At 35.0% G+C, this 14348-nt stretch overlaps 1 protein-coding gene and 1 long non-coding RNA gene across 2 annotated transcripts in view; one reads left to right on the plus strand and one right to left on the minus strand.

The window, feature by feature from the left end:
* Nucleotides 1-896, minus strand: part of LOC114364886 (uncharacterized) — a 6338-nt gene extending 5442 nt beyond the window's left edge. The window contains exon 1 of the long non-coding RNA XR_003656886.1: nucleotides 836-896. This is a non-coding gene — a long non-coding RNA (uncharacterized LOC114364886). The remainder of the gene's footprint in view (nucleotides 1-835) is intronic.
* A 3402-nt stretch (nucleotides 897-4298) lies between these two features.
* Nucleotides 4299-6329, plus strand: LOC114364922 (uncharacterized). Its single transcript, XM_028321279.1, has one exon. It carries the CDS (start codon nucleotides 4303-4305, stop codon nucleotides 6256-6258), a length of 1956 nt encoding a protein of 651 aa, XP_028177080.1. The 5' UTR covers nucleotides 4299-4302; the 3' UTR covers nucleotides 6259-6329.
* Nucleotides 6330-14348: the final 8019 nt, after the last annotated feature.

The raw sequence follows: 14348 nt of genomic DNA on the forward strand, positions 1-14348 counted from the left end.
AATTGTTTGTAAGTAAATAAACTGCTTCTATATTTTTACAACTAGAATGTATTGTACATCCACCGTCCCGTTTTCCTCTTTCCGATTAAAAATTAAATTAGCTTTAAATTAAGACGAAAAAATAACATATTTATATAGATTGTTATGAAGCACAGGTTTTAGGTATTTGAAGTTGCATTTATTGTAAATAGTTAACAATTATGATATTGTAATTTAAGCGGTATGGTACGGTGTACTTCACACTCGTTTTACGGCACAAAATGTTATTATCAAGTATCAACAATAATTTGTTTATCTGTCAATTTTAGAGGTAAAGTTGATGTGGTTGGCGAGTTTTACCGTGTAATGATTTAGTTTATGTCAAAATTATTGTACTTTCTATTCTATCCAACTGTACACTGTGTTATGGAAGTTATTTGTGTCTGCAATAATTACTTACATATCCAAATAGTTTATCGACAAGAAATTTTAATACAGTTTAGTTTTTTTGTTCTTCAACTCAACATGTTTTAATTAATATTATTCAGCGTTATGTAAATAGAAAATAACGAACATATTACTTATATTGATCGGTTCATAGAGATATAGAACAATGTTGTGTGTAAGTAATACGTAAAAACTTATTGTTGAAAATTACCTACACAAAATTTTTCTTAAATTGATTTAGCTGTCATAGCAATTTTGTTGTTAGAAATATTATTAAACATTGTAGATATTGCCTTGTATAAATATGTTTGTATGTTTGTCTTTGTAACACAGTGGCAGATGTACATTTAGCTCAACATGGATATGAATACTTTAATTTGTTACACCATTTACAAAAAGTTGTTAAAACCTCGACTACGGTCGGACCAAATTTAATTTTATGTAAAGCGACAGTTTTTTGGAAATAATAATATATTGTGTAAATTATACGAGCAGTTGTTTTGATTTCCCCATACAATTCTCATATCAATATGTAATCAATACAGGGTGACAGGAAATGCGATACATTCCTTGATAGGGGCGAAAGTAGAGCTTATTTGCAGTCATATAAGGCATATGTCACTATGTCCGAAACTTGTTCAGTTCCAAGTTATTCAAGATTTAAGTACCTGTTTATTAAATATTCGGAATAGGTACCTACTGATTCCGAAAATATGATGTCCAACATATTAAACTAAGGTATTTAGAAAAAGGCTTGGAAAAAAAGCTCTAGCTTATGTTCATATTGTTGGCACACGAACGAAGAACATTCACTTTTTCTTAGCTTTAAAAAATACAGTGACAAGACAAAGAAATTAGCCATAAGAACCAGAAAACTGTGGATTAAATACCTAAATCCAATCAAATCAAAAAATATTAATTCAGTTTAGACCACAACTGGCAAATATAGTAAAAAATAGCCTTTAAAGTAGAGCACTTCTAGGCAAACGTATGGTAGGGTGGATTGGACTTCTCACTAAAATTAGTACCAGTAGCAGATGGTTAGATGAAAAAGACGGGAGATCGTATTTGGCGGCGCTCCTTAAGAGATGTTTATATCGTAGTGCAGTGCCATAGGTAGTTTTGATACTGAACATGAAATTGTGTCATAAACATTACTAAAAATGGTTTAGGAATGTTGGTGAAGTAAAGAGCTTCAGAGATCCTACTAATATTATAAATGCGAAAGTTTTGATGTCTGGATGTATGTTACTCTTTCACGCAAAAACTACTAAAATAATTTTGATGAAACTTTACAGTATTATTGTTTATAACCCAGAATTACATATAGGTACGTAGGCTAATATTATATGCTATATAGGCATTTATGACGATCTGTGACAAACTAAATTTCATGCGGGTGAAGCCGTGGGCAAAAGCTAGTTGTCATATAAATGTAGTAGGTCCTGCACATACACAATACAGCTTAAATCTTTTTCTGTTGATCTTCTCAGTAGATAGGTATTCTAGTAGACAGCTTACAGCTTTTGTATGTTGCTCCAACCAAGTACTGAATTATTTATGATTCTTATTATAATTATGTAGAATTCAATTTGCAAACGCAATGGGATGCTTTCAAGTATTAACATTATTAATTATACTTTCTTACATGAAGGCACGCAGTAATGACATTCGCTAGACTTTTAGGTAAGAAATCAGTGAATATGAAAATTCAAATCACTTGAACAATCCTTCAAGGGCGGTTATTATTTTAAGTGGATTATGAACTTTGATAGCCGCTATTTTGTTTTGAAATGTCAAATCTAATTAAATATCATAGGTAAAGACGAAAGGAGTGAATAACAGTTTACAAGGAATTGATCTATAAGTACACGAAAAAACGCGAATCTCCACTAACAAAGCACAGTCAAAACTACAAAGTTTAGAAAGTTAAAATATTGCCTATACGTAAGGCTTATTTTGTACGAATCCGTTATGAAAGTATTTGAAGGTAAGCAAAAGTACCTATATTATTATTATCGTTTAACTTAGGTAAGTACATAGTATTACGACAAAATGCATTATTCAAATATTGTATCTGTCTACTCGTTCATAAATTATGCTGTCCAACATGTTAAACTAAGGTATTTAGAAAAAGGCTTGGAAAAAAAGCTCTAGCTTATGTTCATATTGTTGGCACACGAACGAAGAACGTTCACTTTTTCTTAGCTTTAAAAAATACAGTGACAAGACAAAGAAATTAGCCATAAGAACCAGAAAACTGTGGATTAAATACCTAAATCCAATCAAATAAAAAAATATTAACTCAGTTTAGACCACAACTGGCACTTATGAACGTCAAAATATAGTAAATAGCCTTTAAAGTAGAGCACTTCTAGGAAAACGTATGGTAGGGTGGATTGGACTTGTCACTAAAATTAGTACCAGTAGCAGATGGCTAGATGAAAAAGACGGAAGATCGTGTTTGGCGGCGCTCATTGAGAGAGGCTTACCTATATCGTAGTGCAGTGACATAGGTAGTTTTGATACTGAATATGAAATTGTGTAATTAAATTACGCAAAAAAAAATGGTTTAGGAATGTTGAATCCTACTAATATTATAAATGCGAAAGTTTGGATGTCTGGATGTTTGATACTCTTTCACGCAAAAATTACGGAACAAATTTTGATGAAACTTTACAGTATTATTGTTTATATCTCAAAATTACAAATAGGCTTTTATGACGATCTGTGACAAACTAAATTTTACGCGGGTGAAGCCGCGGATAAAAGCTAGTTGTCATTTAAATGTAGTAGGTCCTGCACATACATCGTTCGTTTCAGCCAAATGACGTCCACTGCTGGACAAAGGCCTCCTCCAAGGTTTTCCACAATGCACGGTCCTGCGCTGCCCGCATCCAGGCTCTTCCCGTACAAACATAAATACAGCTTAAATCTTTTTGTATTGATCTTTTCAGGAGATAGGTATTCTAGTAGACGTACAGCTGTTGTATGTTGCCCCAACCAAGTACTGAATTTATGATTCTTTATGCAGAATTCAATTTGCAAACGTAATGGGATGCCTTCAAGTATTAACATTAATAATGATACTTTCTTACATGAAGGCACGCAGAAATGACATTCGCTAGACTTTTAGGTAAGAAATCAGTGAATATGAAAATTCTTTAAATCGCTTGAACAAAGGATTGTTCAAGGGCGGTTATTATTTTAAGTGGATTATGAACTTTGATAGCCGCTATTTTGTTTTGAAATGTCAAATCTAATTAAATATCATAGGTAAAGACGAAAGGAGTGAATAACAGTTTACAAGGAATTGATCTATAAGTACACGAAAAAACGCGAATCTCCACTAACAAAGCACAGTCAAAACTACAAAGTTTCGAAAGTTAAAATATTGCCTATACGTAAGGCTTATTTTGTACGAATCCGTTATGAAAGTATTTGAAGGTAAGCAAAAGTACCTATATTATTATTATCGTTTAACTTAGGTAAGTACATAGTATTACGACAAAATGCATTATTCAAATATTGTATCTGTCTACTCGTTCATAAATTATGCTAATGAGTAATCCATTATTTAGTGGGTGAAATATTCAATTTGCGCTGGCTAATTTGCGTAAATAATGTTATTAAAAAATCCGAATAAGAACCAATTTAAATGCTAAAATACTTAAGCAAAAAGAATCAAAAGACTCGTGCCCGTCTCTTTTTCTACAGAAATTTAATACATTTTCAAAGTATAAGGAAAATATTCATGAACTAGGTCTCGAATCTAATAAGAATGCCACTAGTTATGAACCCCTGGAAACTTTGCTAACTAAAAACTTCTCTGTTATCGATTCCGTCTCGATTCGCTTTGGAGCTGGCGAAGACATAATGTGCACGATAATATTTCTACCTTTATTTTTTGCGCTTCACGTTTCTGCTACGATAAACGAGAATTCACTTCTGACGACAACTGGAAATTCTGAGCAAACAGCAAAAACCGCAGAATGCGTTTTAAAACTCTCCGCTAAATATTTCGTGGAAAAGAAAGCTTTAAGCGGCAGCATCGTGATAATCAACATCAACTCCTATGCTTCCACGACACAAGTGCTATTGTTGCAAACCATCCACGGAGGCATTAAGTACTCCGTGATGGTAAAGGATTCTTTTTATCCACACGCGAACGCATCCCATTTTCCTGAGAAAGCCAAAAATTATATGCTGATTTTAGAAGAGAAATCCGAACTAACGAGAAACATACTGCAGCTAAACAAATTGCCCACTTGGAATCCATTAGCCAAAGCCATTGTATTTTATCAGCTGAATAAAACTGAGGACGCCGAGCAGACAGCCATTGAATTTATAAACGAATTGCGTCATTACAAACTTTTCAAAAGCATTATATTCATATATTCTCCCGAGGAGAAAGAAGTTATTTCTTACACTTGGACTCCTTATAGTGACACAAATTGCGGAGGAAAATGTGATTCGGTATACATTTTAGATAAATGTAAGGATAATGTCATCCACGAATTAGCAACACAGAAGGAAATGTTTCCTTTAGACATGAAAGGTTGTCCATTAGTGACTTATGCTATTGTTTCGGAGCCGTATGTATTGCCACCGGCAATGAAACTATCTAACACAAGTTATAACGATGCTTATGTTTTTCAAAAAGGTGGAGAAATAAACTTGGTCAAGATAATAACTCAATTTACAAACATGAGCCTTGTTATGAGAACCTCAGATGTACCTGAAAATTGGGGGAACGTTTATTGGAATGGTACCGCCACTGGAGCGTATGGCGTGTTGCGCGATGATGAGGTAGACATGGTGATAGGCAATATAGAAGTGACTAGAACAATTAGAAGGTGGTTTCATCCTACTGTGAGCTACACGCAAGATGAAATGACTTGGTGTGTACCTAAAGCAGGGCAAGCGTCAACATGGAATAATTTGGTGATTATTTTTCAATGGTCGACATGGGTAGCCACCTTCGGCAGTTTGTTCGTAATGGGATTATTGTTCCACTACATGTATTATAGAGAAAATAATCAAAAAGTCACTAAATGGCCAACAAATTCCCTGTTAATGACCTTTAGCATGTTATTAGGGTGGGGCGCATCGTTCGAGCCGAAGAGCGCCACGTTCCGGATTCTGATCTTCGGTTGGCTCTGCTTCAGTGTAAACATGGGGATTTCCTACGAATCATTCCTGCGGAGTTTCCTAATGCACCCGCGCTTCGAAAAGCAGATAAGCACCGAGACTGATCTGATACAGTCAAGAATTCCTTTGGGAGGCAGAGAGATTTACCGATCCTATTTTGAGACTAATAACGCGAGTTCGTTTTATTTGTATCGCAAATATAACTCGACAACATTCGCCGAGGGGATAAAACGAGCGGCTAAGGATAGGAATTTTGCAGTTGTTTCGTCGAGGAGACAAGCCGCTTACGCCGACCAGAGATTGGGGAAGGGGAAACCGTTGATCTATTGCTTTCCTGAGAGCGATAACCTGTACAAATACGGGGTTGTTCTGCTGGCTCGGAAATGGTTTCCGATGTTGGAGAGATTCAACACTATAATAAGGAGCGTCTCGGAAAACGGCTTGATTGATAAATGGAACCAGGAGTTGTTGATCCACACCGCGAATGCTGAAGGGGCAAGCGAGATAGAACCGTTGAGCATCCAGCATCTCTTGGGAGCATTTATGTTTATAGGGTTTATGTATGCTGCAAGCATCGTAGTGTTTATTTCCGAGATATGTATTGGGGTATTTCAGAAGTGGAAAGCTAGGAAGAACTGGCAGTCGCTCTATAAGCATATACGATTTCGTAACGCACAATAAGAATTACTTACAGCTAATTATAATGATATTACGAGTACACACTCGTACTAAACCAAAATCTGCCGCACTTGGTCGCGTAGCAACCCTTACTTGGTTTTATGCGTTCATAATCGTTTTTACGTGTACGAGTTTTGCTTAGCTGATACACGCGTTCTCCCTATTTATTAATTATGTAAACTAAAAATAAAATCTTCCTATAATGAGCGTATGAAGAAACTGTGAAATGCGTAGGTATTATTTGAGGCCTTTTCAGTTGATTACCTATCAAGGAAGATAGTACTTTTTCAGTAAACCTTTCTGTTCATATATCCATTGCTGTAGTTACCTAAATGTAAATGTGGGCGGGTCGATTATGTAAGCATTCTGCCCCAATACATATTGTGTAGTTGCCTACATACATGTTCGAGAGTGGAAAAATACGGTAAGTAGGTATTATTATCCCTTACTCGTAAAGTCTAACGCTGTATTAATTAAAACACTGTTTTCAACCTTTCCGTTGAGCCACATTTCAAAGAAAGTGACAAAGCATTCAGCTTAAACGGTGTTACAGCCTTGTTTTAATTTTTACGCTCTCATAAATTATTCCAGTGGAGAGTGAGCCTTATGAACATTTCAATGGCAGTTGCTTTAGTATTGTAATAATGCTTGTCCATAAAGCTCCCCCGAAATCTCAATTCCATTACCAATTTGATGTAAGCTTTGTTTGGCTCACTTTATAGGCAATTTGAATAGATATGCATAATTTAGCGGGTGCTTCCGTAATTCGTAGTGTTATATCGTTGCCGTCAACGCGTTAAAGGCTATGGTATACTAAAAGGAAACAGTAAATCATCTCCATACGTAAAACGCCTTGGTTCTGTAGTGATACACTGATACTGTGTACAAAAACCCGCCCGTAGATGTCATCTCAGGTTCAAAATTACCGAAACTCTCTTAGGTTGCATCGTGATATTCCTCCGATCCATTGTAGCCCTTTAGATAAAGATCTAAAGTGGTTCATCATCAGTGTAATGTTCAAGTGCCTCAAGTCGTATTCGTCACTTAATTAGGCGTCTTTATTGAGAATATCGGTTACATACTGATGTGGATAAGCCTGAAAAAAGAGCGCGTTTCAAGACCGCATACCAACTGTTGGTAATTTAATGTCATTTTTATTTCAACGCAATTTATCGAGCTAACTGCGTACCTCGCTGGAATGCGACTCTCCCTCCCACTAAACTGCAAATCTCCTCGCATTCGTCCCAGCCTATCTGAGCGTCGATGTGACGTCACTGCTGTCAGGTGCGTAGTTAACTCAACCAGTAGGTCTAAGATGCGCGCCGTGATAACTTTTATCGACGTCAAAATGTTTGAGCAAAATCGATAAAATGGCGTGATAACCGCTTTTCGCGGCGCGCATCTTAGGCCTACTGGATGTACAACGAATTTGTGTTACGTTTTAATTTTACTGTGGTAAAGTATCGCAGCGTCAACGCGTTAAAGGCTATGGCTCACGCCTAAAGTGTGTAATATTCACTTGATGCGTGGGAAATGGGCTTAATATGAGATTGAAGGAGCAAGTTGTATAATAATATGAAATTATGCGCAATACAATGTTGGCTGTTAATACACGGTGTTCATTTCAATGTTGTGTTTGCACGGGCGAATACACTCGCCTAGGTAAATAATATAAAATAGCATATATGCCATAAGTCCCTAGTTTTATTTTAGAAACCCATACAAATTAACAATGCGTCTCTTTAAAAGTTTTCCCTAATGCCTTTCGTTCAATTAAATCTACACTAATATTATAAAGAGGAAAACTTTGTTTGTTTGTTTGGTTGTAATGAATAGGATCAAAAACTACTTGACCGTTTTTTAAAATTCTTTCACCATTCGAAAGCTACAGTATCCACGAGTAACATAGGCTAAATTTTATTTTGGAAAAAAATAGGGTTCAGGGGTCAACGCGCGCGAAGCCGCGGGCGGAAAGCTAGTAATAAATAAAGATATTCGTACCTACTACGTTTGATTGATAGGAAAGTTTATTTTTTTAATCTGCATACAGGGTGTGAATCAAACTGATAGGGGAGGTAGCTCTACTAATGTACTATCCCAAAAAATAATGAAAAAAAATTTTTGACTTCGGATTCGTCGAAAATTTTGTTTCATACGGCCTATGATAAGTGTAATCTTAATCCTATATCTGGCATCATCATCACTATCAATACATTATTATAAAACAAAGTAGCTTTCCTGTCTGTCTGTCCCTAGTATGCTTAGATCTTTAAAACTACGCAATGGATTTTGATGCGTTTTTTTTAATACATGGAGTGATTCAAGAGAAAGGTCTTTAGTTTAAGTCGTATCGTACCTGTGCGAAGCAGAGACGGGTCTCCTGTAACAAATAAAATAAAATAAATAAATGTTTGTCTAAAAATTAAAGGCTAGCAAGCCCAAACATGGTATCTTCTCCACACATAGTGGAACATAAACGTCATAAGAGGGTATCCTTATGACCCATAACAAGTTAATGCTTCGTCCCCATCAACTTTCCGATACATACGGGTTACCTCCACCATATCGAATTACAAATAATCGAAAATCAAAATATCGAACACGTTTCATCGAACGATCAAAATATCGAATGATCAAAATATCGAACGTTCAGAATATCGAATTTACAAATGATCGAACGATCAAAATATCGAAGAATTAAAATAAATATCGAAAGTCGATCTTACGTTGCATAGTGTAATAGGAAGATGGAGGTAAGGGTTCCTTGTTGATTATGGTACCCTAAAGTGGGAAATAAAAAAATATATGAATATGTTTTATTTACATTAATCATATTATTATTATGACATTTAATTAGAACCTCTATATTGATTTTTCGGCTTAGTCATCAAAATTACAACCGGGACGCAAAATGAGATATTTTNGATGATGATGACACTGAATACTGTGTACAAAAGTTCGCGTGTAGATACCATCTCAGGTTCAAAATTACCGAAACTCTCTTAGGTTGCATCGTGATATTCCTCCGATCCATTGCAGCCCTTTAGATAAAGATCTAAACTGGTTCATCGTTAGTGTAATGTTCAAGTGCCTCAAGTCGTATTCGTCACTTAATTAGGCGTCTTTATTAAGAATATCGGTTACATACTGATGTGGATATGCCTGAAAAAGAGCGCGTTTCAAGACCGCACATCAACTGTTGGTAATTTAATGTAATTTTTATTTCAACGCGTTGATCAAGCTATCTGCGCACCTCGCTCACCGAATCGAATGCGACTCACCCTCCCACTATACCGCAATCGCCTCAGCCTACCAGAGCGTCGATGTGACGTCACGATTGCCAGGTGCGCAGTTAACTCGTTGTACAACAAATTTGTGTTACCTACTTTTAATTTTACTGTGGTAAAGTGTCGCAGCGTCAACGCGTTAAAGGCTATGGCTCACGCCTAAAGTGTGTAATATTCACTTGATGCGTGGGAAATGGGCTTAATATGAGATTGAAGGAGCAAGTTGTAGGGTAAACCAGAGAGTGATTGCCCACTGGTAGTGATTGCCCGCTTTAAGAACAATATTGTCAGGTGCTGACTTTGAATCACTCTAGTTAGATTTGAATTTACTAAGTAGATGGCTCCGAGATCAATGTACAGTAGATTTAAAATTTACAATAGGAAACACTAAAAAAAACAGTTATGGCGGATTTTGTCAAGACGGGTAAAAATGTTACTCAAACAGGTAAAGACTTTAACAATTTTACTAAGGAATTACTTGCTTAGAGGTTAAATTTTTTTTGCAAGTCATTTAATATTTAACTAATGGTGTATAGTCATGATGAAATTATTAGTGCTTCTTCCATTATCAATGAAAATAACTGATAAAATTTGATTTCTAACGGTCATTTTAACGGTGGGTAATCACTGCACGTAAATCTGTATATTTTTAGTTATTGCCCACCATCATTTCAGTTATTGCCATATGTTAATGTATAGTTATTGCCCAGGGCAATTATTATTAGAGTGTTGCCAGTAGTTGCCACCATGCAGTAGCAGTGTTTAAGTTACTCATTGCTGGACTTGTTTTGCAATTTACAGGCATAAATATTGAAATGGCTTTTAATGTTTCATTTTCAGTATGCCAAAGACTCCAAAAGTTCAATATAGCATAGAAAATTTGCAAAAAGCGATCGAAGCTGTACAAGATGTATCCAACAATTTTTCTACAATATAAATTGCTGAAAAATATGGTTTGGCTTGAAAAAATTGATAAAAATTCAAACGCAAATACAAAAAATGAAAATCCTACGTTAAATCTACTAGTGAAAATGTTAATTGTAAGGAAATAGATACAACTTTAGGGAAAAATAACCAACAGCTAATTGAACATTCTGAGCAACTACTTGAACTGATATCAAAGAAGATAAAAAAATAAATACATATAAAATTTACATATAAAATTCAAATTTTTGCGTCATCTATGTTTTGAAGTAGATGATTCTGTCTCTACGGATTCTGACTCATCAACATCAGCTCAAGAAATATGATAATACAGTTAATAAGGCCAAACGCAATTTAATTTGAAATTTTGAAGACTGTACTACTAGAATTTAAGTTTAATGTTTTGTTTTGTTTATTTAAAGCCTATTAGTCATTTTTAAATTGATTATTTTGTTTTAAGATTACTGGGCAATTACTGTGCTTTGATGTGGGCAATTAGTGTAAGTAATGGGCAATGACTGTACTTTTTGGAGGATTTTAAATTTATTTCAATATTTTCTAAGTTACGTAAGTTTTAACTAAAAACTGTTAATATTCTGTTTAACAGTTTATTGAGTTATAAGAAAAAAGTCATAAATGGTCGATAATTAAAATACTTTCTTTAATTTTTCATCTCAATGTGTTTGAAATCCTTAAGTGGGCAATAGCTATACGGTTTACCCTATAATAATATGAAATTATGCGCAATACAATGTTGGCTGTTAATACACGGTGTTCATTTCACTGTTGTGTTTGCACGGGCGAATACACTCGCCTAGGTAAATAATATAAAATAGCATATATGCCATAAGTCCCTAGTTTTATTTTAGAAACCCATACAAATTAACAATGACGTCTCTTTAAAAGTTTTCCCTAATGCCTTTCGTTCAATTAAATCTACACTAATATTATAAAGAGGAAAACTTTGTTTGTTTGTTTGGTTGTAATGAATAGGATCAAAAACTACTTGACCGTTTTTTAAAATTCTTTCACCATTCGAAAGCTACAGTATCCACGAGTAACATAGGCTAAATTTTATTTTGGAAAAAAATAGGGTTCAGGGGTCAACGCGCGCGAAGCCGCGGGCGGAAAGCTAGTAATAAATAAAGATATTCGTACCTACTACGTTTGATTGATAGGAAAGTTTATTTTTTTAATCTGCATACAGGGTGTGAATCAAACTGATAGGGGTACTGATAGGGAGGTAGCTCTACTAATGTACTATCCCAAAAAATAATGAAAAAAAATTTTTGGCTTCGGATTCGTCGAAAATTTTGTTTCATACGGCCTATGTTAACCCTTAACTGGTATCGTAAATTGGACATACGTAACTGGTATCGTGGGGGCCGCGCGGCCCCCATACTATGTTTGCTTCCAGCAAGCATGTTTTACCCATATACTTGAATAAATGTTCATAAATGGTTTATATCAGGCTAGTTCTACGTAATCATTTAGTTTTTATTTTATATTAACCTTCTTACGTATGTACTACAAGAGATTACATAATAGTAAGAACTTTTTGCGTAATATTTTTTTAACGATACAAATATCCATGAAACCCATCGTTTCGAAGTATTTAACCAAAAATATTATTATTTTAATTAATCCATAATATGTGAACTTCATAATAAATAAAGTTTTATAGTAATGTTTTATAAAAATTAATTATCATTTCATAAAAATAAAAATGTAAATTTTATGATGGATTATGAGACCAATTGTATTTATTTTATCATAGCAGCTGGATTAACCAGGTCCTACAACATCTTCATCTTCACTCTATGTAGAAATAACTTGAGAATCAGAATCAATTTCCTCATTATCGACCGAAAAATGGTTACTAGGTCTTCACAATGACCTATAATTTTTTATCACTATATCCTTCTTCTGGCATGCTAATTTGGAATCAAAAACTTCGTTCTTAGGTATCTTCTATTGTTTTATCACTTAAAAGTCATGGCATCTTGAATCAATACCGAAAAATCAAAAAACATATAAAAATTACCACGAAAAAAAACTAACGTAACTGGTATTGTGGGGGCCGCGCGGACCCCAACACGTGTATAACTTCGTCCTAGTGAATGATGCAGTGCTGAAACACCTGCATCAGACGCGAGTAGTGCCGTTATGAGAATACCAAAAATATTGGCTGCCCATGATGCGTAGCTTCTTAGAAATCAAAGAAAACGTCATGCGTGGGGGCCGCGCGGCCCCCACGATACCAGTTAAGGGTTAAGTGTAATCTTAATCCTATAACTGGCATCATCATCACTATCAATACATTATTATAAAACAAAGTAGCTTTCCTGTCTGTATGTCCCTAGTATGCTTAGATCTTTAAAACTACGCAACGGATTTTGATGCGGTTTTTTTAATACATGGAGTGATTCAAGAGAAAGGTTTTTAATAAGTATAAAACATCGTACCTGTGCAAAGCAGGGGCGGGGCACCTGTAACAAACAAAACAAAATAAAATTAATAAATGTTTGTCTAAAAATTAAAGGCTAGCAAGTCCAAACATGGTATTTCTACACACATAGTGGAACATAAACCAGTCATAAGAGGGTATCCTTATGACCCATAACAAGTTAATGCTTCGTCCCCATCAACTGTCCGATACATACGGGTTACCTCCACCATATCGAATTACAAATGATCGAAAATCAAAATATATAACACGTTTCATCGAACGATCAAAATATCGAACGATCAAAATATCGAATGATCAAAATAACGAACGTTCAGAATATCGAATTTACAAATGATCGAACGATCAAAATATCGAAGGATTAAAATATAGAAAGTCGATCTTACGTTGCATAGTGTAGTAGGAAGATGGAGGTAAGAGTTCCTTGTTGACTATGGTACCCTGAAGTGGGAAATAAAAAATAAATTTATATGAATATGTTTTATTTACATTAATCATAATTATGACATTTAATTAGAACCTCTAAATTGATTTTTCGATATTTTAATCATTCGATATTTTGATCGTTCGATGAAACATGTTCGATATTTTGATTTTCGATCATTTGTAATTCGATATGGTGGAGGTAGCCCCATACATACATAGCTGATGGCAGCACTAGCCCCATCGGATTAAACATCGTAATGTCTGATTAACACTTGATAACGTACATCAGGGCGCACCATTACCTCCATATATTTCCCTACAGCCACCACCACTTTGGAAAGCATTTGCTAAGCTATACAAGACTCTAGCACTTGGAGATACGGGACGGAGAAGGAGTTTGCGTGAAGTAATAATTTGGCAAGCAAGAGTAATGTTCGGAATTAGCGTGGATGACACTGTCACATGCTCCACACACTTAAGTTTGCGTAAGAGTATTGTGGACATCGATTCAGAAGGCCCGAATAGCACGAGGATGTAGTATATTGAGTGTTAAGCATGGAGACGTTGTTTTTACGGTGGCCATTAAATATAGTATCATAATTTGATGACTGTACATTATCTTATCATAAGGTTAAAAAGCATTAAGCAATACAAAATTCAACCTTACTTCGGAAGAACGCGGGTTCAATCCCACGCGGATGAACCCACTCGTAATAAAATAATATTTATTTAGCTTACCACGAGGGTTAACGGGATTTTAAAAAAATGTATTAGGTTCTACTTCAAATACACCCACAGCTTTTGTTCCGTGAACTTTCAGCGAAAGAATCAATTAGTGGTATTAATAAACACAGCCAACATAATAATATTTATTTTATTTTTATTTTATAAAAAAGGTTCACCAACAGCTTATACACTAATACATATTAGATAATATTAAACTTATTCTAGAGTATCTTACTAATCGTAAAGCCACTTACTGGCGAACA

This window comes from Ostrinia furnacalis, unplaced genomic scaffold (assembly GCF_004193835.3).
Source record: "Ostrinia furnacalis isolate ACB-3 unplaced genomic scaffold, ASM419383v2 OfSCF7487, whole genome shotgun sequence".
Lineage (NCBI taxonomy): Eukaryota > Metazoa > Arthropoda > Insecta > Lepidoptera > Crambidae > Ostrinia > Ostrinia furnacalis.